General features: G+C 38.2%; 1 protein-coding gene across 3 annotated transcripts in view; it reads left to right on the forward strand.

Annotated features, from left to right (window-relative positions):
• Positions 1-24764, forward strand: part of CFAP61 (cilia and flagella associated protein 61) — a 200056-nt gene that overhangs the window by 28306 nt on the left and 146986 nt on the right. For all 3 annotated transcript variants that reach the window (XM_075925782.2, XM_075925780.2, XM_075925781.2), the window contains exons 8-13: positions 2663-2816; positions 10640-10731; positions 13493-13585; positions 15271-15458; positions 21116-21155; positions 22363-22502. In XM_075925782.2, the coding sequence (XP_075781897.2) occupies positions 2663-2816; positions 10640-10731; positions 13493-13585; positions 15271-15458; positions 21116-21155; positions 22363-22502 (707 nt within the window). The remainder of the gene's footprint in view (positions 1-2662; positions 2817-10639; positions 10732-13492; positions 13586-15270; positions 15459-21115; positions 21156-22362; positions 22503-24764) is intronic.

Genomic DNA, 24764 nt, shown 5'->3' on the forward strand with positions numbered 1-24764 from the left:
TAATTTTGATAGCCATTTGACACTTGAGCAATTCAGCCACATTCCTAGTTAGTTTCCAGTTCTTCCAGGAAAATGATTCTCTCTTTGGAGTGGATATCTGTTTTAAGGCTGGAACATGACAAGTGAATCAGTAATAATTACAGTAGCAAAAATAAAATAATAATTGTTTGTCTCAGGAGAACTTTTTTTTTTTTTTTTTGAGAAAGGAATGGATATGTACTAATTTATTCTTGACTGAGAGCTAGATCTTGGGCAGCTCTTCTGTGTGAGGCAGTTAAGAGCATCCTGCCCCTGCCTTTGTGTTGCTACTAAAAGAAATATCCAGAACTGCAGACCCTCTGGTCAAGGAAGCGTAGAGAGTACTGCTGAGATGCTCCTATCAAGAAAACTAATTGAAAAGGGTCAGGAAGTCACAGTTCTTCCCTTCCCATGTAGAAACCAGCAGAGTTGGCTGGACATACCATGAGCAGTATGGTAAAGGGCTATATAGTTTTGTGTTTATCCTAGCACAAGGGGAACGTGTAGGCCAGCTCTGCTTTTCAGTGCTTCTCCTAAAGCAGTCTGAGTGCTCCTGAAGCAGTGCCTCCAATGGTTGACTGTAGCTACCCTCCATCCTCCAGTGATTTAATTTGTATATTTTGATTCTCATGGTGAGATAAAGGAAGCTACAATTTAGACCATTCAGTAGATTTTTTTCTGAGACAATTGGAAGAGGTGATCTTAAATCAGTTATTGTTATTTTACACACTTTGCACTATAAATAACCAAATTACATTCACTAGCAACATTAATATTGCATGTGATGACTGGTAACCAAGGATACATAGTCAAAAATATATCCTTAAGGTAGAATCATAGATGCTAGAGATGGACAAGATGAGTGAATATTGTAGTTAGTTTCCGTATCTTGATCCATGCAGGAAAATGTATGCAATCTCCAAAAATCAGGAATTAGTTTCTTAATTAAAAGGAAACTGAGAGTGGCTGGCATGAAAGAGTTTTTAAAACATTAATATTTTGCATTGTCTCGGGAGAATGCATTTTTAACCAAGCGTTTTATTTCATGTTATCTAGTTGCTGTGTTTTGTAATTCTATGAAGTATTATAGCAGATAGGAGATATAACTTACTTTACCTGCAGAAATCTGCTTCCTGTAGCAAAATGCTGTAAAAAACCCAAACAAACCCTTTAAAAAGCAATCACAGCAGTTTGAAACCACGCAGTAAACAATAAGCCTTTAGTGTAATAACACATTACCAATAGCTATCTTATAAATAATGTATTTCTAACATACATTTATAGCTCAATATGAAACCAGCAAAAGATGCTTCAGGCCTTCATAGGATAGATTCACCAGTGCTGCTGCAGATTGGAAAGACACCTCCATGTGAACCAAGATAGATGCCAATTTTCCCTGCAGAGAATGAAGCTGGCAACCTCTTTTTGCACATATGGTAGATGGATTGGTTAATCAGCCTCTGCTGAGCCTTGGGCCTAAAATTACATAGCAGCCAGACAACTGCAGAGACCCATCTTTTGTTCAGTTAGGCAAACAAGACTAACAAACAATCACTTGTTGTTTGGGGAAAAAATGAACTTTTTTATTTTTATTGAAGCGTTGATGGCTTGATAAGACAGCCGGACAAATCCAGCCTTTCATCACAAGATTTTATTAAATATAAGAGGAAAAAATACATATAGTGGTTATTTATCAATAGATTGCATATAATACTCAAAATTAAGTTCCTATCTTCTGCCCGCCTGTTTTAGTGAAAAATCAATGTTGATTCCCTGTTCTGTTCATTCCCTCTATGGGCACCTGATATTGGCCGCTGTTGGAAGACCGGACACTGGTCTTTCTAGATGGATCGTTGCTCTGACTTAGTATGACTATTCTTATGGTCTTATTTTTATTGTCAATGTCTGTTTCTTGTTTAATCTTGTAACTTGCAGGAAAGTTGTAATTCTATTCACTAAACCAATGTCACCTGCTATTTCATCAATACAAGGTCCTTATCACTCACGTATCTGCTGCTGTATCCATTGCCATTTGTTGCTTGATATGTTCAAAACTTAGAATTATGTAGTGCTTATATTTTTGTGCTTCCTGCCCCTTGAATTAAGCCATGTCACCAGGAAATAAAATATTTTCTTCCATTTAAGAGCACAACAAAATGTGTACACTAATGTTTAGTAATTAGACAACCACTGTCTTTAGCTACATCCAGATTTTACTTTAAAATGGTTTTAGATTGAGCAAGAACCTTTTCTGAAATGTTTAAGTACAAAGCACCATCTATAGTTATATTTTAAATCTAAATTATTTATAAATGGTACATGTAAAAACACAAAACCCCCACATTTTTTAATTCTTCCCCTGTGCATTTTAAAGTCAAGATTATTACACTTACTTGTGTCTTTCTGTGAAGTATCTGGTATTAGCCATCATCAGAGACTAGGTACTGACCTAGTCAGACCTTCATGCTGGTCCAGTCCGGTTATTCTTATTTACATTTTTCAAATTTTTGTATAAAGTAGCTTTTTTTTAAGAGGGGATTTAAAGATAAAAAGTATATGAATGGCTTGTTCTTGTGCTCCAAATTCATGTTGTTATATGACTTACAGCTTTTCTGAGTGTAATCATGTTATTTTGATATTTTAGGATGATGGCATGGCAGTAGGGCTCATGAGTGTTTGCGCTGAAGTGAATATACAGTTGCTTCATGACTGTTTTGACCTGGGGCCTTTCCATGGTCTCTGCAAACCACATCCTGATGATATTCTCAAGCCACCACAGGAGCCAAGTATTCAAGCAGGTAAAAACAGAGTAAAATATATGGATTCAAATCAGTTTGGCTACATTCATTTTTTAATTCCAAAATATGTAATTATTTTATAGGGTTGGAAAGGGACCTTTTGGAACAGTCTAGCTGTAAGCTTTCTATATCCTACCCCTCTGAGACTTTCTAGATCAAGCAGAAAACACATAATGACAGTCTGGCATGGAGATGGGCTGAGGACCGGGTTGAGAAGGTTTGACAGCTGTTGTTTCTGGTTATGATATGCTTGTCACTGTTGAAATTGGAGGATCTTTCAGGATCAGAAGCGTTATATAAATAAAGTTAAAGCAATAGACACGCTTCCCCATATCATCTGCAACTGGGCTGTTAACGGAAGGTTTCATTTTGAAAGTGATTCTGATGCCTGAGAATAATTAGGCACCTAGTTAGCTGTGAGCGCTGTTTATCAAGTGACCAGTATGATCTCATTGTTTCCTCTGTCTATAATCTTGTACCTAGTTTCTAACTTGAAGTTCATACAATCTATCTCTGTCATAGCACAAATAAACAATAATGATTGTAATAATAAAGTTGGTGTATGTATCTGAAGAGTGGGAAAAGTTCTCTCAATGATGCACTGTCATCCGCTGGCCTCTCTTAAGAAGCACTGAAGAGTTTGTTGTGAATTTGTTTTGTTGCAGAGATACTACCTTTAAATTTTTTTTTTAAATAATCAATAAGGTTATGTCTACACTTGCCCCTTTTTCAAGAGAGGGATGTAAATGAAGACATTTGAAATTGCAAATGAAGCCGGGATTTAAATATCCCACGCTTCATTTGTGTAATCACATTATGGCACGATTTCGAAATAGCGCTACTTTGAAATAACAGACACTGTTAAGACGTGGTTATTTTGAGAGAGAACCCTTCTCTCGAAATAGCCCTTATTCCTCATACAATGAGGTTTACCAGTTATTTTGAGAGAAGGGTTTTCTCTCGAAATAACCGTGTCTTAACAATGTCTGTTATTTCGAAATAGCTCCATAATGCGATTATGCAAATGAAGTGTGGGATATTTAAATCCTGGCTTCATTTGCAATTTCGAATGGCTTCATTTGCATCCCTGTCTCGAAAGAGGGTGCAAGTGTAGACATACCCTAACAGAATAAGTATGAGCACTACTAAAGTGTTACTACATGTATCACCAGTCACCCCGATATTCTAAAACGGTCAGCCTTGGGGAAGAAAATGAAGGAAAGAACATTCTCCTAGCCAGTCTGTCAATTCTCATCTCTGCAAAGAACCACCATGTTAAAAAGATTAAGGAACTCAGTCATTTTATTGTATTCTTCTCCTTGTCTCTGGAGCTTGCTGGAGTGTTTTTGCAGACCTAAGTGAAGGACAGTATTGGGAATATAAATAGGGCTGTGAGAGGAGAAAAATCATTAGTACAAGTCTACTGCAGATGCGCCAACCTCTTGACTGTAGTATAGGTGGATCCTCTCTTTCCTAACATTGTATGCTGGGTCATCTTTCTTCAGGATCAGTTGGCTGGGTACATAGTCATCTGAAAGGATCTTCTAAACCAGGGGTCTCCAAACTTTTCAGCCCGAGGGCCGCATTAACTATCAAACAGCAGTTCGGGGGCCGACTACACACTTGAGGTCCAAATAAAAAACAATCAAAACATGGATGTTGTTTTTAATTATTTATTTAATATTATTTTATTCAGTTATTATTTAATAACACATTCATACACTACACATGAACACCTGTATTAGTGTGAATGGTGAAATTGTTTCCTGGATGCCAAAATAGCAGACATTTCTGGCTTTAGATTTGTTGTCCCTAACATCAACAGTGACCTGAGATTATCATCGGACAAGTTTGTTCTCAAATTGTTCTTCACGTATTTCATTCTTGAAAATGTTTGTTCACACAGGTATGTTGTTCCAAAGATTGAAAGGTACCTTGATGCAAAAGTTTTGACATTAGGAAAGTCTTCCTTGGGCAAAAACTGGTAAAAACCCACCAGTCCTATTTTGAACTTGTCCCTAAGGAGGTCATTTGCTTGCAACTCAATGACTTCCAGCTGCAGTTCATCTGGGCAACTGGCCACATCTGCTTCAAATGGGTTTTGAAACAATCTCACTTCTTCTGCCTTTGAATCCAAAAAGGTCTCCACGGGCCGGATGAGAGGGCCTCGCGGGCCGCATCCGGCCCCCGGGCCGTAGTTTGGAGACCCCTGTTCTAAACCCATGTAAATTAGGATCAGGTTTGGGTTTTTAAAAGGCCAAATGAATATTTAGAAAAAGACACTAAATATTCAAACCTTAAGAAATACTTGTCAATATTTTAAATACCTTTGTAGCTGTGACCCGTTCTGGTCTCTCATTGAGAGCTGGCGCTCAGAGAGTCTAGGTGCTGATGAAGGCCTAATCTGACAGTCCTGACTCTCAAAATTTCCACTGACTTCTATCTGAGTTTTCATTGACCAAGGACTGCAAGATCCAAGTCCATAATTTATGGTAAATTAGTCCTGATGAACATCTGAATGATTGAAAGAAGCTATGGACTTTATTTGTTTTATGGCGAGTTCTATTATTTGTCAAAAAATGCATATATTAGGATTATTCTAAATATAACATAAAATAATAGAATTTATTGTAAAGCAACAAGTATTCTATTCATGTTCTTATACAGCCTTTTTCACTATATCATCTGAGCACTTTCCAGAATGCAATAAACAACATGAATAACATTTGTCATGTGTGAGTCTTTCCCTTCCCCCCCACTTCTCTTCCTCGGGAAAATTGTTTAATTTCTTTGTTCCCTGTAATGCTGTATGTGTTATGGAGACAAGGTTGAATGTAGAAAGAAAGTAGCTGGAAAAATGGGAAGTAATATAGTTCTTAGTTCCCATAGAATTTTGTTGCACAGTTTTGGAAGAAACTGGCTCTGGCTCTTGCACAGATTAACTGTAGGGTTGCTACAGCTCCATTGGGCTTGAGGAGTAGATATATTAACTGTCCTTATCCCTGAACTACAGATGATCTCTTAAGTGTCTTGAACCAAGATCCATTGGTTCTGCCTTGAAGAAAAAGGCAGAGATCTTCAATTTGACTTGATGTTTAACTGAAAACTTTGAAAGCCCACAACTCTTCTCATTCATTCAAATGCTGAGAAGCAACTTTATTGTCACACAACTTTGAACACAACCCTGGGGAATAATTCTGAGGAAAAAACAGAATTGAAGTTGCTGAAATTTTGTAGATAAATTGGGCGTATGTCACCTAACAGTAAGAGTTCTGAATTAATAATTTGGTATTTTATTATATTGAATAATCATTACATTATTGATGATTCTTCATCATCTTTAAACTAAAAAAAGTTATTATAATGCTTTTTAATAAGTTATGGTTTTCCTTTAAAACACTATAAGTTGTACCAGTAAATTCTTAGTAGGTATTGTATGCATGCTTTGAAGAGTTCATCTGTTGTATCTGGCCAAAGCAGCCAAGAGGAAATTTTTTTTTCTTGTTTTTTTGTTTTGTTTTTGTTTTTTAAATCAAAGTAAATAATAAAACTAACTCGCATTTATTAATATAACATATTCAACCAAATTAATTAATGTACTAGGTTCTTGGAGGTTACAAAAAATTGTATGGCCTCTATTTGCTGTCATTTTGCATGTTTTCTTTATTGGAAATTTCTATTTTATTTGGTAAATTTTCCAAAATCTGTACCTGAATTGATTATTTAATAAGAGTGTTATTCATGTTGTTTGTTAGGTGTTAAAGGATAGTTTGTTTAACAGAAAGGTAACATTTTAAACACTCTGTATAAAAATCACTTCTGCTCTCAGTTAATCAAAGTTCACTTATGTGGTGTGATGCCATAAATATGTTGGATCTTCAGCCATCCATAAAGAATACTAAGAAAAACAGGTGACCCAATATTTTTATGTAAAAAATAGCACATTGAAAAAAGGCATAAATGTAATTCCTTCCTCTTTCCTGTCATCTTTAAAAAGCATATTTTGACATGGGTATATCTTGCAGGATCAGTACTGTTTTTCTGTGTGTACACCATTTGTACACTGCTTTGAAAATGTAGAACCAAATTGTCTGCTGCTATAAAGAGAATGAAGCTGTATTAATTTACTATCAGAAAATATGGTCCATTATATCTTGAATGAATTCAAAGTCTGAGTGTTTAAAATGTAAGCCACACTCTTTTGTACAAGAAATGCTATGTTCATGTATAAATAGCTATAATAGAGAATTTTCAGGCTGTTTAACTTGCCATAGCCCTTGTAAATAGAGATTGCAGCTTATTGTTTTTTCCTTTTAAAATCTAATATAGGGCAATAAAAATGAAAGAGTATACAAAAATCTATGTTTACCGTAATGTTGATATGCCACTTACATTTCATGATAATTATAGTAATTTGGCTGTTACTCTATGTGGAGTCAGGAATTGGTAGCTAGAAAACACTATGATATCGAGAGAATGATTCAAGAGGTTTTCATCAGGCTTCTTATTGGGCTGGCTGTTTGATCCTGCTGATTTTCACTTCTACCCCCAACCCAGCAAGCGTAGAATCCTTTTAATTTTCTTTTGGTTGAAGTCTTTCTTACTTCACTTACAGTTGCAATAGATAATGTTCTTCCAGATCACACATGTATGGTACATGTAGAAATAACAATGATGCAACTGGATTTGGCTGTGTTAGATGGAGGAGCCATTAGGGAGTTAAATTTTAGGGTAAAATCAGAAACAACATATCAATATTTATATGAAAACCAGAGGTATGTATTAATTAACTTGTGATATCTGCAAGCCTGTTTGTAATGAGAAATACCGTTGGATTAATCACGGTGGCATTTGATCATATCTGTGAAGGTGCCCATCTGTGATACCCCAGGAGAAATCACATACTGTACTATAATATGTGCATTTTTGCTCACCTGCACATTGCATCAACATTTTATCTTCTAATAGTGATTATAGCTTTTTTTTTGTTAAATCATGCTGAATTATTATAAGTTAAGATAATAAATTTATAATCTAACTATAAGTTAGTAAGGTTTCTAACCATGAAGCATAATTTTTGAAACCCCATTCCAGGGCTCAGAAGTCTTCAGATTTTTAGGATATTGTTTTGGCATACATTTCATGAGATTAAAGATAAACTTAAAATGTCCAAGAGTTTTTGTTAAAGCGTCTCTTCGGAGTCTTCATTTTAAGTATATAAAAGATGAACTAGGAATATGTCTGTAGAATTTGGAAAGTTACTTTTAAGAAAATTTTGATAATTAATTAATATATATGAAATGGCTTACATATAGGGAACTCAGCTTGTATTGTTGTGGGAGTTTGGTGGTTATTTGCTTGAATGTATTGATTCTGTTGGTGTGTGTTTGTCACTTAAATGAACTATAATCCATTAATATTTGGTTTCCCGTATTGAATATAAATTTGAGAATTGCAGCATGATTTCACATTATCTAAAATAACTCACCGTGGTGTTATACTATATACTAAAGTACCATTCCTGCAAGATGTTGAGTAATCTCACCTTTCATTGACTTCATAGGGGATATAGTAGCAGGGTAGGGTTAGAGACTGTATTTTCCCAAAATTGAGTAATTGCTGTCAAGTAGCTACCCTAAGGCTGCCATAGATGGAATACAAGAAATAGCAGTCAGCTTCTCCTGCATTGATGTCAGCTTTCGGTAGTGTCCTATTGCACAACTGTACATCTGTTTAAAACAGTAAGTCATATGTACACAGCAGTTCAGCCATTAAAAATTAAATGCAATAATGCATAATAAACATTCTGAAATTGATTTTAGATTTTTTTGCCATTTAGCATTTTTAATGTGAGAAAACAATCTTGGGCCAGATCATCATCCGATGTAAATTGACACAGCATTGGTTTCCATGATGCTGTGCCAACTTACACCAGCTGTGGATTTAGTCTATGTGAAGAAAATGTTGAACATGGTGAAATTGTGAAGTCTGGTGTTTATCGATATTAATACAAATAACTCATACTTCAAATATATGCTTTAATTTTACTGGTTTAAACTGTATTCCAGAAGCTCTATTTACACCGTATTCTCTCTCTCTGTATATAAATAAAAATATCAGGACTTTCAATGGCTAAGTGTAAGATGATAGGACAAGGAACTAAAATTGACTCCCATTGCTTTTGTCATCAATTTTGACACCAAAAATACTATTATCTTGTTAGCAATTGACTATTGACATCATCATTGCTTTTATTGCTATGTATTCAGCTCAATGCTATGTAGACTTTAAAATCTGATTTCAATAAACTTGCATGTGTGTTGTCCTTTCTTTTCTTGCTTATAGAGTCCTTTCATCCCTGCTTCGCTTACTGTAGTTTAAAAACTGGTTTCTTTGTATTTATGTACCTTCTCTGCTAAAATGGGTGTTCATTAAACAGATTAGCCAGTATCTGCTGTTTGGGACTGAAAAATACAACACAGATCCTTTCTAACTAGCTGAAACAGTTACTTGAGCATCCAGTGGACAGACTCCTGGCTGCTGCTGAAAATCATAGGTAACTGAAACTCTGGTTCAGGTTAAAGTGAAATCCATTGCCAGCCCAGCAGCTCCTTTGGGGCTCAAATGTGCCTCCAGATCTCTATGCAGATGTTGCAGTGCTTCAAAGGAACTACAGGAATTGTGTAAAAGGATCCTGGAATATGTCTGATCTGAGCCCCAAAGGCAGGCCCCATCTGCAATGGAGGAGACAGGTAAGTAACAAGATAGGAGAGGCACTATTAACCCTTTTAGACTGCCAGCCAAACTATTGCCTCGGGACAAAATTTAAAAATTGCTCAGCATAAAATATGGCCTTTACTTTGCAAAAGGTTAAAAACCCTTTAATAAAAACAGCCTTAGAATAAAAGAAGTATGGGAGGGAGTTACTCAGACTGCAGGGGAGAGGCAAGAAGGGAAATTTTCTTATCTCCTGCTTCGTTTTGTTTTTAGTAAAGGGTGTATATAGCAGATGGACTAACTATTTTATAGTGAAAACTAGTGATTCTTGGATCTAAAAAACAAAAGAATGAGACTATTATTAGACTAGTGTACCTTCATTTATGTTTTTTGAGATCAAATTTTTCTAACCATTTCTCAAGCACTGTGATAGTTTCCCACTAAAATATACATTGTACTTGTTTAGCGCCTATATCACAGGATTTCAAAGGACAAGCATTCATAAAAACGTAACTATAGTCCCGTTGAGATAGATAATTAACTATATTTTAATTTTATAGATAATAATAATAAGACTTCAGATTGTTCTGGCATCTACCATCTGAGGATGTCGCACTTTCATGAATTAAGCTTCACAGCATCTCTGTGAAGTAGAGAAATATTATCTCCATTTTACAGGTGGAGAGACTGATGGAGGCAGATTAAGTGATTTGCCAAAGGTCATACAACAAATTAACTACAGAGTGGGGCACTAAATGTTAAGAGACAGACTATGCAATTAGTATTTCCACATTGACTCCTTTCAGTTAGGATACAAATATAATATTACCTCTATACATAGTGTGAGGAATGTCTTCCAGGTTGTCTTTTGTTCGAATTCTTTTTTTTTTAAATGACATGTACTGTTTTGTCTTCACTAGGACTTTAGCATATCTGATTATTTTCTCTGAAGTGAATGTAATGGCTGAATCTTAACCATGATCATAAGAAACATCTTAATAGTGGTGTTCTGCTGTGAATTATACTTCATGTACTGCTGTGATTCTGATGTTTATGGTTCCATTTTGTAAGCTTGTTTGATGCATTTATTCCTCTTCATTATTCAGATGAAGAAAAAAGCAGCCAAACAAGTCAAGAGGCAGAATCTGTTTTATCTCAAAACTCTGACCATATTAGTTCACAAGATATGGATATACAGGTAATATTACTAAACATAGTTCATTGGACATTTAAATAAATGCCATAACTATCAAATATAGGATGCCTTTTATATAAAACAATAGAAACATGTTTGTAAATTCAGAAGGATAAGAATTGAGATTTGTTGTTGCTTGTTTAAAAAATGTGTGCAAAAGAAGAGTGCAGACTACCCTTAGTTGTATTTGCATAGCTTTTTACTAGCCCAAGTCATGCCTCCTTGTCTACACAGCGCTTTTTAGCAGTGTACTGTCCTACTGCCTTTCTGCAGGAAAAGGCTCTGGCAACTGCACAATAGCTGGGAAAGGCTCCAGCAGTTTTCCGTGGAGCCTTTCCCTCCTTGTGGGGGAAAAGACCTGGCAGTGGGGGAAAGCGCTGCCAGCTCCCTGCTGATGGATCCCTTCCCTGCAGCAGGGAAAGATCCCGGTGCCTCCCTCTGCCAGAAACTTTCCTCACAGCCATGAATGGCTCCCGCAGTGGGGAGCTGTCTTCAATCTTTTCCCACTATCTTGCCTCTGCCAGAGCCTTTCACTGACTCATAGCCACACATTGCAGTGTGGACATGGCCTGCTTTTCACTGTCACATGTAACCACATGTATGCTATACACTGGCTCCAGGGGTATGTAGTATAGATGTAGTCTGAGTAGTTAAAGTATCTAGCAATATCCACTGGATTTGTCTACCTGCTTGTCAAAACTAATTTCCAGTGCCTCCTGTAATTTTGAAAAGGTCTGAATATTAGGGTTCCTTTATTTACAACTCTTTTGCGGTATTTTCTGAGAATTTATACTCCTCTGTGCAGTATGGCTCCGAGAAGTTATGAAGTAGTCATTAGGCTTATTTGGAAACCACTGCCATCTGAATTGTCTTGAAGCATCTGGAAAAGAGGAGGAAATAGCTAGAATGAAGTTGGCTCTGATGCAGCTTTGGGAAGGAATTGCCCACCAACTGGCTGAATGACTTATGAGTATGTTTGCATTCAGTAGCACTATGGGAGTTGGGTACTTAGGCCTTGTCTACATTACTAAATGCCATAGGTGTAGCTGAACTGCAGTGAAGCTCCATTGTGAGAAATTCTAAAGTAGACCAAGTTTGGCATTTTTGCCACTATGTTGTAGAATTAAGTCATGTGGTTTTTAAAAAAAGCCCATGTTCTTAGGCTTGCCAGATGGTTTCAACAAAAATACCGAACATCCCCCTCCCCCCCCAAAAAAAAACACCAGGGGGGTGAAATTCTGTTCGGGGGGGAAGGAGGGGTGACCAAAGTTGTTGAACAAAAATTAAAAAAAGGATCCCAAGAGTTATTAAGCAAAAAAATAAATATATAAAATAAAACAGCATGGCCCCTTTAATTGCGTGCAGAGTCAGAATAGGGATAGGAAGAAAAGAGGTTGAGCACTAAGACCCAGGGAAGGTATTGCTTCCCCTTGTTCAGGTCTTTAGGTTTTTTGCCGATGGCCATCTTGTTTTCTTGGTCGAGCCAGAAGGGAGCTTCTCTGCGGAACCAGGTAAGCAGGCAGTCCGGGGGCTGGGCCCAGTGCTCAGTATGTCATAGGGTTATCAGGTGTCCGGTATTTTCATCTCCTGGCAGGAGAAAAAAACAGAAAATACTGGACATTTTAGGTGTCTGGTAGTTTCTGAATTTTTTTTACCAGACAGGAGGCGAAAATACCAGACTGTCTGGGTCAGTACTGGACATCTGGCAACCCTACATGTTCTTGCTACTCTACAGCCTCCATTGTTGCTATTCCTGGTGTAGCTCCAGTGATGGTGAATCATTAACTATGAAACGTAATAGTTCAGATGCAGCCTTTAGAAGCCAACGTAAATTTGCTTAAACCAGATGGCATGGAGGATGGTGTTAGGAACAGTTTCCCTGTAAGCTGAGCGCTTGGGCGTCCAACCAGGAGAGTTTCAAATGATGTCCAGCTGATTAACAGAACGCCTATAGTGGTCACAGCTGGCAGCATGTGTGTCCACTGGTGGTGCACATCAACACATGCCTCGGTGCACATAACATAATTTATTCCACACATGGATGGAAAAAATAGAGGAAACATTGGTTAAGATTTCCAGATTCCAGTTTAGTTGCAGTAACAACCTGATTAAATGAATTCCTATCTGCCCAGGGAATCTGGGATGAAGAAACCAAATGGAATACTCTGGAATGTTTTTGCATATTTTTTTATTGTCATCGGTGTTGCAATAAGCTGCCTTTGTCTGCAGACGTAATTGGTTTTAAAAGGACTATTTAAACTGCAAGAGTCATGAGCCTGATACACTATGTAGTGTTTCATAGACGAGACTTTCAAAAGCGCTTCAAGTTTTAACGTTGATTTAAAAGGGATAACCATTAAACCAGTGCTGAGCACTTTAAAAAAAATCCTACCTTTTAGTATCAATATATTATATTAGTTACATCTTAGAGCACCCTTTGAAGTAAATGTTATCACACTGTAAGAGTTGCAGTTGGGGAAATTAAGACCAGAGCATTTGAAATAACTTACCCAGTCCCAGGCAGCGAGTCACTGACAGAGCTGGGATTAAAAGTCAGGAGTTCCTGGTTTGCAATTCTGTATTCTGTGTACTAGACTACACTGAAAGAGACAATAAAATTGTATTATATTCATTCTTTCTTATCCTTATCAAGAAGAAAAAAATTATGAATGAGAGCCCAATATGTCCAGAATTAGTGATCCATAGGAAAACAAATGAGTCATGAATGTTAATTTGTATGTGTTATTGATCACTTTCTCTTTAGCTGGACACCAAAACTGAAGATGTCCTTCCCCAAGCTGCAGATGATGTCACCTCACAATCTACAACAGGAAGTCTTCAGAATAATGTTTCAGAGGTAAGGTCTAAGTAAAATTGAGAATTTACCCCAAATATTCATCCACAGTGCAGTTTTGAATAACATTCATTTTTTAGCACATGGCCACCCATGGTTTTCCCATTATTGCCAACTTTTGCAATACTTGGTATTTTTCTTAAAGCTTTAGCTCCTGGAGCCATGCTATTACAACAGAATCCCAACTCTCGTTTAAAAAAATGAAAGTAAGAATCTAGTCCTTGTGGTTCCAGAGAAAAGTTTGAAAAGGTGTTATCTAAATGCTGGAAAACTAGAGGATAAAGAAAAAGAATGCAGAGTTATAGCTTTTTTAAATAATTAATTGTTGTGGCCAGGCTCAATACTTTTGAACTCTTGGAGCTCGTAAAACTGTTTTCTATGACTTTCTAGTTATGCGTGTAGAGAAGTGGGCGCTCTAGCTCCTATCGAGGCAGCACTAGAAGACCTTGTGGGGCTTGGCTGGGGTCACAGAACTCTTGGTTATGTGCCTCCAGTAACCAAGAACCCTTGCAGAAAGGCCACATTGCATTTTACCCCTGACTCAAGACAGGCAGATTCTAAATTTCTTCCATTTCTGCAGATACCTACTTGATTTCCTATGCAAATCTTATTTACTTGGGCCTTTGTTGGGGAAATATTAAATTCACTTTGAATGAACAGTGAATTTAAAAATAAATGTCAATAATTGGCTGTTTCTCAACTTTATTGACACTGATTTGCTTCCATTTTTTAAAATGAAATAATTTTATATAATCATTATTCAATATTAGCATATAGGTGGCATTGCAGGCTATAATACATTGATTGAAAAGATGCACATTGAATGCATTAATTATATTTTGTAGATATTTTGTGCAAAGTTTTCCTTTTGAGATCCATGCAATAGTAATCTATTTCAGTATATTGTTAGATTTAATATTGGCTCTCATGGAGACCAATATACCAAAGCTAAATTCTTCAGTGGAGATCTAAAAGGCAAAATTTGCTTACCCCTTTTTAAAATAATCAACAAAAAATAATATTTATGATGTACAACTACTTATACATAGGAAATTTAGCATTTTTTTTAAGTAAGATGGTGCAGATTCCCTTACTATGCCAAATTATGTCATGATTAACACCCTATGTTACCCCTCTGAAGTAATTTGATTTTGCATTGGGTCAAAATCAGCAGAGGATTTTGCCCATGGAATTTTAAATAATTGTATCTGTCTTTCATTTTTCCTTTCAGTATATTTTCAAAACTAGTCTGTTCTTTAAATATAGTAGCTGTTCATCTCCAACATGACATTTTCTGCATTACTCTCATTTTTGTGCTTTCTGTTTTTTTTAATTGGGATAAAATACAAATTTTTACTCTGGAAAATATTTCCTAAGATTAAATTTCTGTTAACTGTTCCACCTAATGACTATAGTGAGAAATACCTGTTCCCAAACATATTGTCTTTATTTCAAACCTGGTTCTGCAGGTATTAATCTTTTTATAGCCATGCAGAAAATTCATTAACCCCCCCCCCCCAATTTCCTACCTGTGGCAGAATGTATTCTGTTGAGTGAAATACAATCCTGTATTTCTACTGAGAATGTTGTAAAATAACAATGATGCAACAAAAAGCTCATTAAACACACACACACATGCAAAAAGGAAACATGATTTCTGTTTGGTCCCTTGTCTCTTCTTGCTGCAGAAGGAGGGTGTAAACACTGTTTCCAGTGCTGAATTGCCAATAGATGATCTCATAGGCACAGATTTGAAAGCCGCTGGGACACCTAGCTTAGAGGCTGATGAGAGAGATTCCTTTCATCCTGTGTACAGAGGAGCTGTAACTGCTTTCTGTATTCAGCTGTTCTGTATTGATGAGAAACATGAAACAAGGCAAGTATAGACATACAGGTATTTGGTTTCTTGTTTCTAATAACAGCTTAACAGAACCCTTATTAAGCCAATTGGGGGAGTGGCAGCATCTGCTGCTGTTAAGGTTGAATTAATTTCCATCTAGCTGCTTGCTTGCATTCACTCAGAACTTTTTGAAGCTTTCATCTTCCAGCTAAAATGTTTCATACATTTCCTCTGATGGGTGCCATGCAATAGAAAAGTTACTGGGTTGCAATACAAGCTGCCATTCTTCTAGGGCAAATATTAATTGTAGCTGTGGAACGTATCCTGTAACGGATTATACTGGCCTTTTTAGAGTAGAAGGGGCCAGAAGATCCCATAACAGAGCTACAATGAACCCATTAAATGGCCCGGTAGAGTAAAAGGGGAAGCAGTGCCAGGAAATAAAGAATTGGATGGGGGTACTCCAGGGCTTTGTTCCTTTAAGGGCCTGGGATTGGGAGTCCCAGAAAGGGATCTAGAGGTCACAAGCTAAATATGAGTCAACAGTGTGACGCTGTTGCAAAAAAAGCAAACATGATTCTGGGATGCATTAACAGGAGTGTTGTGAGCAAGATGAAGGAAGTCATTCTTCCGCTCTACTGTGCGCTGATTAGGCCTCAGTTGGAGTATTGTGTCTAGTTCTAGGCACCACATTTCAAGAAAGATGTGGAGAAATTGGAGAGGGTCCAGAGGAGAACAACAGAAATGACTGAAGGTCTAGAAAACATGAGCTATGAAGGAAGACTGAAATAATTGGGCTTGTTTAGTTTGGAAAGAAGACTGAGAGGGGACAAGATAGCAGTTTTCAGGTATCTAAAAGGGTGTCACAGAGAGGAGGGGGGGAAATTGTTCTCTATGGCCTTTGGTGCTAGGACAAGAAGCAATGGGTTTAAACTGCAGCAAGGAGGTTTAGGTTGGGCATTAGAAAAAACTTCCTACCTGTCAGGGTGGTAAAACACTGGAATAAATTGCCTAGAGGGGTTGTGGAATCTCCATCACTGGAGATATTTAAGAGCAAGTTAGACAGACATCTATCAGGGATGATATAGACCGTGCTTGATCCTACCATGAGGACATGGGACTGGACTTAATGATCTCTGAAGGTCCCTTCCAGTTCTAATATTTTATGATTCTGTGACTACAGATTGCAGCCTCCTTTCAATTTTTTTTTTCTTTGAACGATTCCAAAGATGTCTCTGATTCCAAGATGGATGTCTCTGGGAAAGAGATGATTACTTACCCATACGGTTTTTTTTCCTCCTCAGATTAACATTCGAGCAGTCTTCTCTCTGTGCAGTTGTGTGTAAATCTTGTGACTTAAATATATAATATACAGGCAGTCCCCGGGTTACATGGATCCGACTTACATCGGATCCCTACTTACAAACGGGGTGAGGCAACCCCGCACTAGCTGCTTCCCCTCAGCAGACCAGGGAGATGCAAAGCTAGCGCCTCCCCCAGCAGACTAGGGAGACGCGGAGCTAGCGCCCCCCCCTCCCCCTCCCCAGCAGACCAGAGAGACGTGGAGTGGCTTTTCTCAGCAGACACCTCAGCTTGAGAATAAAGGACTGAGGGAAGTGAGGTGTGGGAGAATAAAACTGAGCTCTGGAGAAATGTTTGGCTAGAGTTTCCCCTACAATATGTACCAGTTCTGACTTACATACAAATTCAACTTAAGAACAAACCTACAGTCCCTATCTTGTACGTAACCCAGGGACTGCCTGTGTATGTATATATATATATATATAACTAGAAGACTTACCCAGCATTGTTTGGCTCCTTCAGGGCAGAGGGCTGGTGGCAGGGCAGAGGGCTGGTGGTGTGATGTGTGTAGTCAAGGGGATTAGGTGTGCGGGGGGCAGGGGCTCAGAGCAGTGGATGGTAGTGCAGGAGTCAGAGCAAGAGGCTGCGGGAGGCAGGATTCTGGACAGGGGATGGGGGACTCAAGGCAGGGGACTGAGATTTGGGGGGGCTCACTAGGTCCACCCACAGCAGCAAGGATGGTGCTGCCCCCATGGGGGCGGGGCTGCAGTGCCCAGCCCATGTGCTGGCTTCTGAGGCGATGAGGCAGGGTGGGCTTGCATGGCCTGTTCCCAGCAGGCCCTCGGCGCAGGGTGGGGCTGGGGCTCTGTAGTCCAGCACCCAGCCCCAGCAGGCTCTGAGTGGAGGGCCAAGGCTGCACATGCCGGTGCCGGCCCCAGCAGCTCTTTAGGGAGGGCTCAGTGGTGTTCAAATTAAATTAAATTAATGGAAATTGCCTATCTCCTAGAACTGGAAGGGACCTTGAAAGGTCATCGAGGCCAGTCCCCTGTCTTCACAGCAGGACCAAGTACCATCACTGATGATTTTTGCCCCAAATCCCTAAATGGCCCCCTCAAGGATTGAACTCACAACCCTGGGTTTAAGCAGGCCAATGCTCAAACCACTGAGCTATCCCTCCCCCTGGTAGACAACAGTAGGCGTTGTGGGAGAGCCCCCTTTTCTGGGGCTGAGGCCTAGGAGAAGAGGTTTTGAGGCAGGGGGCCACTTTCTAGTGGCTGGCAATATGGAGCACTCTGGTCCAGCTGGCCACTCTCTTCCTGTGCGTCCACCCTCCTGTGGTTGCTCTGTAGTATAACTGTCCCCTACGCTCTCAGTCCCCCTCCCTTTCTGTGTTATGGAAAACAATCGGATTCAGGCACATCCCATTTTCCTGGCACAGCCAAATCCTGACCTTGCTTTTAGGATAAGAGGAAGCTATATACCAAATTTGTGGTCCTAACTTTTCCATTTAGGAGAAGTTCCTGAACAAATGTACTCACAGACAGACAGACTCACCTACAGCTAGACCATTAACTCTCTAAAATATGTATAGTAATAATAATCATTAATCATATAAAATATATTTCTTTATCTCCTGCTGTGAAAGAAACTGACCATCAGATCACTTGTAGGTAGCATAGGTATCTGAGGGGATGGGATGAGATGATACCGGTGTGGTTTCTTAGAGTTTTGTACTGAAGGAGTTCCTGCTGAACCTGCATGCAGTTGCAAAGACCCAAGAGTAGTAATTTGCAGAAGTGTAATAAGTGCAGAGGAGGAATTATGTTTTACCCCTCTAGGGGTATTCAGTAGTGAAAAATTTGTTTTATCTCTTAGCTATCAAATATTTTCATCTCTTTAAATCTAGAGCCCCAGAATATGGACTGTTAGTTTATAGTAAACCATACATGAATGAACCAGACTGCCAGTCTGTCTGAAATTAGGTTATTTGAGCTGTTGCTAATGACAGACAAAATTTTATGATTCCTCTGGTGTTGCTCCCATTCTTAATCCTATTTCTGTCAAGAAGAAACTGAATGTTGGAGAAAGGGAAATTGCCTTGTCATGCATTTACTGTATGTGGGGAGGTAATATAAGTCTAGATTAAGCCTCATCAAATATTTATATTATACAGGCTAGGTGAATTAATTACTGCATCATTTTAGTTCCACAATCCCAATCCCAACATGTGGAATTATTGTTTCACTTTTATCTACTCGATTATGAACACCTTAGTTGAAAACGAAAAAAAACCCGTTAAAAATAACAAATAGTCCTGCAGCACCTTAGAGACTAACAAAAAAGATAGATGGTATTGTGATCTTTCGTGGGCACAACCCACTTCTTCATATGAATGGAGTTTAAGGGTGCCAAGTTCTAAATAAATAGTGCAGAAAGAGGGGGGAGGGGGAGAGGAAGGAAAGGAGAAAAAAATGGAGAAAGAATAGTCAATTACACTGTCAATGTTAAATGAAGCTGCTAGATTGGGTTCTAAGTACTCTTAAGTAACTAGTGTTTGGCTTTTTATGTCATTAGGATGTGGAATGTAGTGGGTAATCCAGTTAAGGTCTTTGTTTAAACCTCTCTTGTAGGTATCAAAGTGGTAGATGAAATTACATTCTGCAGATTCCCTTTCAAGCTGTTTTTCCATATTATTATGAGCCAATTTAAAACACTTTGAGATCCATTAATGAGTGCCTGGACTAGTTAAAATGTTCCCCAACAGGTTTCTGTATGTTACCTTTTCGAATATCTGATTTGTATCCATGAATCCTTCTTGTAGAGACTGTTCAGTTTGGCCAATATACATGGCAAATGGGCTTTGCTGGCACTTGATGGCAAAGATCACATTGGTGGATATGCAGTTACATGAGCCTCTGATATGGTGATTTATGTGGTTAGGTCTTGTGATAATGTCACTTGTATAGCTGTGTAGACAGAGCTGGTACTGGAGTTGATTGTGGGGGCGGGGAGGTTCCTGGATGAGAGTGATGGAGGTGTGTTGTGTGGTTGCTGGAAAGAAATTGTTTGAGGTTAGTGGATTGTCTGTAGGCGAGGATTGACCTGACTTCCAAGGCCTGTGAGAGTGAGGGGTCATTTTCCAAGATAGGTTGTAGATGGTTGATAATGTGCTGGAAGAGAATGATTTGGGGGCTGTAGGTGATGACAAGTGGAGTTCTGTTGTTTTCTTTGTAGGGCCTATCTTGAAGAACCTGATGTCTGGGTACTCACCTGGCTCTGTCAATCTGTTTTTTCATTTCTCCGGGTGGGAATTTTAGTTTTAAGAATGCTTGACATAGATCCTGTCAAGCCTCTGTGGGATTGGAGCAAATCTGGTTGTATCTTAGGGCCTGGCTGTAAACAACTGATTGGGAAAGGTGTCTGGGATGAAAACTAGAGGCATGTAAGTAAGTGTAACGGGTGGTAGGCTTCCAGTATAAGGTGATAGAAATGCGGCTGTCATGTAATTGTACAGTAGTGTCAAGGAAGTAGATCTCTTGTGTGGACTCAATTACTTTTTCTATTCTTATTGGTACTGAAATCACAGGAAAGTCCTTTACTTCAGTTGTTTACTGATAAGATGTTAGTCTTTTGTGTGTGTGTTGAATGCATTTAAAATAAGTACTTTTTCCTCCTTTGAGAGAGTAGAAATAAAAATACCATGTAACTCTTGATCGATTTAGCTCACTTTGATATTCCTTTAAATAGAAGAAATAGCACAAAATAATTAAGTTTCTGTTATCTTACTTAACTTGAACATTACATTTAATTTTCATTGGGGAAAAGAAAGGGGAGTTATTCCAAAACAGTAGATGAAAAATGAAAAGAAGGAAAATGTACAGGAACAATTTTCAAAGTATTGATGTTCTTGTTAGTTTTATAGGGTCTTTTTGGATATGTCTACTGAATGGCTGGTAATGGAACAAGTATGTCTTTTGGAGCATGAAGGAAAGCTCTTAGTCCATTGCTACTATTGTTTGTACCTCCCGGAGATCATTTTATTAGGCACTAATGCTATTCTGGAAAATCTAAAAGTCTGCAGGGTGCTTCTGAGTAACTATCTTACTTTTATTTCTTCCTTTCACAGTGTAGACATCTCTTAAGTCAACAAACTTAAATCTTAAAGTTTACTGTTGCTTATAGTACTGTCTTAAGCCCTAGAAAATGACAATTGGAGTGCAACATACAGCTTCTGAAATTGATTAGTACTGAACTAGATGCAGTTTCTGATTAGAAAGTATGGATAAGTTCTGCCTGGATGGACAGGGTTGGGGGAGAAATCTTTTAAAAATATAGTGCATATTGAATATGCCTTTATTTATTCACCTAAAAGTGTTTGCTCTTGATTGCAGGTCACTGGATTTCTTGCAGTATGTTTTCAACCTCTTTCCAGTACGTATAAGTAAAATCTTAAGGTGAAACTAGTTTTCTTTGAAAGTGAATAAAAATGGTGCAATAAATGAAATTGCTTATACAAAGCTATATTTTCCCCTCTTTTCATGAACTCCTCATTCCCCCCCCCCCCCCCCACACACACACACCAGAGTTAGGAACCTGTGGAAAAGAAATCTCTGTGAGGAAATCTTGTTATTATGGGGTGTGGTAGCACCACAATGGATAACATTGAAACTAGCTTACAATGTAATAGCCAATTTTTTCAAAGTGCTCTGAAATCCACATTCTTACCCTGATTTTTCTTGAAAACTGCTGTGCTTCATGGGGATATGGGATAGAGTTAATTTGTTGCTGTTTGGTCAAAGAGATGTCAAGATACAGCCCCCTCCCCTCCAAATATCAAGTACCATCAATGTTTACAGTTCCTATAATTTTTTTTGAGCATATGAAGGATTCAAATTTTGACTCTGGTCTACCTCAGAGAGATATCACTCTCTTGGGATTGATCTCTTTGAGAACCAATATTTTAAAAATTACTCAAGATCAAAGTTGGATCTACAAGGTGGATTGAGCTATCTTGATGAGTCATAGAAAGTAATTTCTGTATGTGCAATGGAACTGGGGCTCTGTTTCAAGTCAAAGAATTTGCAGCTGACCTGATAGCAGAATAGGTAGCAAACTTAAGATGACAAGTGGTGGTTGTTGAATCCAGAAGCACCCATAAATCCACAGAGAGAATCCTCCATCCCACAATCTTAACTCTGTCCTCTTTGAGTGATGCCTCAACATGGTCCTGACAACCTCCAGTATAGAGCACTGTGGGGAAATGACATATGGATACAGTAAAAGAAACTGACAAGATTGTGTCCCCAATAAAATAAAAGTTGTATTTAGGGGACCTTTGGCTCTTAAAGCATGAGTCCTTACTGGCTCAGCTAAAAAGTTTGGTTGCACTTGTAGCCAAAAGTTCATCAACCTCTCTATGTGGCCTAGTCACCACTAAAGAGGGACTGAGTGCCACAGAAAGTAGGTGTTTTTGAATCATACTTGCAGCACTATATTCATTTTAAATATTGCTTTACATACATATGCCAGTTTTTTCATAAGTCTTGCTGGAAATCATTTAAAATGTTTTTTTAAAATCACTAATAATCTGCTCATGATTTATTAGCTGATATAGAGTATTCTTTATCAATCTTTCCAGGACAAAGACTTTTGCATCATCACAGTGCCACATCTCGTGCCAGAATTCCTTCTGATCCAGAATTTTGTTCGAGTTGATCCATTCAGCAATTCCACTCTTGATCATGAGCTCTATGTGTTTCACCGTGCAGGACTGCTCACGTAAAGATTTTGCTATAAGTATATTAACACAAAGGGGCAGTAGAGACCATGGCTAAGTTACTTTATATTTTAATTTAAAAATAATTAATTAATGACTTTCCTTAAATGAAATCACAAATAGGGAGACAGCTATAAGTGCATAAGCAAACCAGCTTCACTAGCTTGCAAAAATTCATATTAAATGTCTTATAAAGTAATAAGCTCAGTAAAATGCTTCATGAAATTGTTACATTGAAGATTCAGATTAGTTATAGTGGGGTATGGTAGCACCACAATGGATAACATTGAAATTAGTTTACAATTTAATAGCCAATTTTTTCAAAGTGCTCTGAAATCCACATTCTTACTCTGATTTTTCTTGAAAACTGCTGTGCTTCATGGGGATATGGGATAGAGTTAATTTGTTGCTGTTTGGTCAAGGAGATGTCAAGATACAGCCCCCTTGTTATTGTGGGGTATGGTAGCACAAAGTGACATAAAGGAATTACATTCTCTGAATTATCTAATTTGTAGACTGAGCATGTAATAAAAATGGAACAGACACAGAGCAAGCAAACCAGCCTATTATCCTTCTTTGGCAGGATAACCAGCCGAGTGGATAATGGGAAAGCAGTAGACCTAATATATCTGGACATTACTAAGGCCTTTGACAGAGTTTCACATGAGATTCTCATAAGCAAACTAGGGAAATGTGATCTAGATTAAATTTTTATCTGGTGGGTGTACACCTATTTGAAAGACCATAGAGTAGTTATCTATGTTTGCTGTCATTCTGGAAGACATTTCGAGTGAGGGCTTGAAATGGTCTATCCTGGGTCCAATTCTACTTAATATTTTAATTAATGACCTGGATGATAGAGAGGAGAGTGGTCTTATAACATCTGAGGCTGACACCAGGCTGGGAGAGGCTGCAAGATGGTGTCCTGCTATGAGTGCAGGGGCCTCGACTTGATGACTTTTCGAGGTTCCTTTCATTTTTACTATTTTATGATTCTATAACCTTGGAGGACAGAATTAGAATTCAAAGTGACTTTGATATATTGGAGAACTGATTTGAGATCAATCAGATGAAATTCAATAAAGTGCAAAGTACTGCACTTCAAAAGGAAAAATAAAATGTATAACTACAAAACGGGGAATAATTGTCTATGCAGCAGTACTTCAGGTAAGGATATGGGGTTTATAGTGAAATCACAAATTTAATATGAGTCAGCAGTGTGATGCTGTTGCACTAAGGGCAGACCCCATTCAAGGGAGTATTAATAGGAGTATTGTATGTAAGACCCAGGAGACAGTTACTCTGCTCAGCTCTGGTAGGACCTCAGTGGGAGTATTATGTCTGGTTTGGGGCACTGCACTTTATGAAAGACATACTACAGATTGCATGAGCTGTAGGGTTCTTATTCCAACTTCCTGTTTGTGTTTTTCTACCTTCTGGCTCATTAATACTTTAATCAAAAGCTTCAGAGGGGTAGCTGAGTTGGTCTGTAAGGCTACGTCTAAACTACGCCCCTCTGTCAGCAGAGGGATGTAAATTAGATGTCTCAAGTGCAAATGAAGCTGGGATTTAAATATCCTGCGCTTCATTTGCATAATGGCAGCCACCGCTTTTTTTTGAAATGGGGCTTTTTGAAAAAAAACCTGGCAGTTTAGATGGGGCATTTTCAACAGAACTGCCCCATTTTGAAAGATCCTGAAAGACTCCTCAAAAGAGTACTTAAAAAAACAACGACTAGTCTTGCAGCAACTTAGAGACTAACAAAACATGTAGTTGTTATCATGAGCTTTTGTGGGCACAACCCACTTCCTCAGATGAATGGAGTTATTAAAGATCCAGTTTCAAAATAAATAGGGGGTGGGGTGAGAGAAGGAAAAAGAAGGGAAAAAAAGAAAATAAGGAAAAGAAACAGAGCATCTTCTTTCCCCTCCTTTTTTGTTTTTTGTTTTTGTTTTTACTTTTCTCCTAAGGCAGTGCTTGTTTGGCAAGCTTCTACTGGTGAAATTCTGACCATGCCTTAGTTATGAATCTCACTGCCGATAAAACTGGGAAGACTGTAAGGTCAGTGCTAATGTCATAAAGCAGTGATGCCAGGCTCATACTTGTATGGGGCTAATCCTGGGACATCATGTATAGCATTCCCCTTTGCTGGTATTAGCTGGAAGGCTGTCCTCTTTTGTTTATGGTCCAGCACTCTCAGATGCATGGTGCCTTCAGTCCTGTTTTTTTGTTTCCTTAAGTGTTAGTGAATTCTTTCTTCTTTT

The sequence above is a fragment of the Pelodiscus sinensis genome, chromosome 3, assembly GCF_052426305.1.
Source record: "Pelodiscus sinensis isolate ZL-2025 chromosome 3, ASM5242630v1, whole genome shotgun sequence".
Lineage (NCBI taxonomy): Eukaryota > Metazoa > Chordata > Testudines > Trionychidae > Pelodiscus > Pelodiscus sinensis.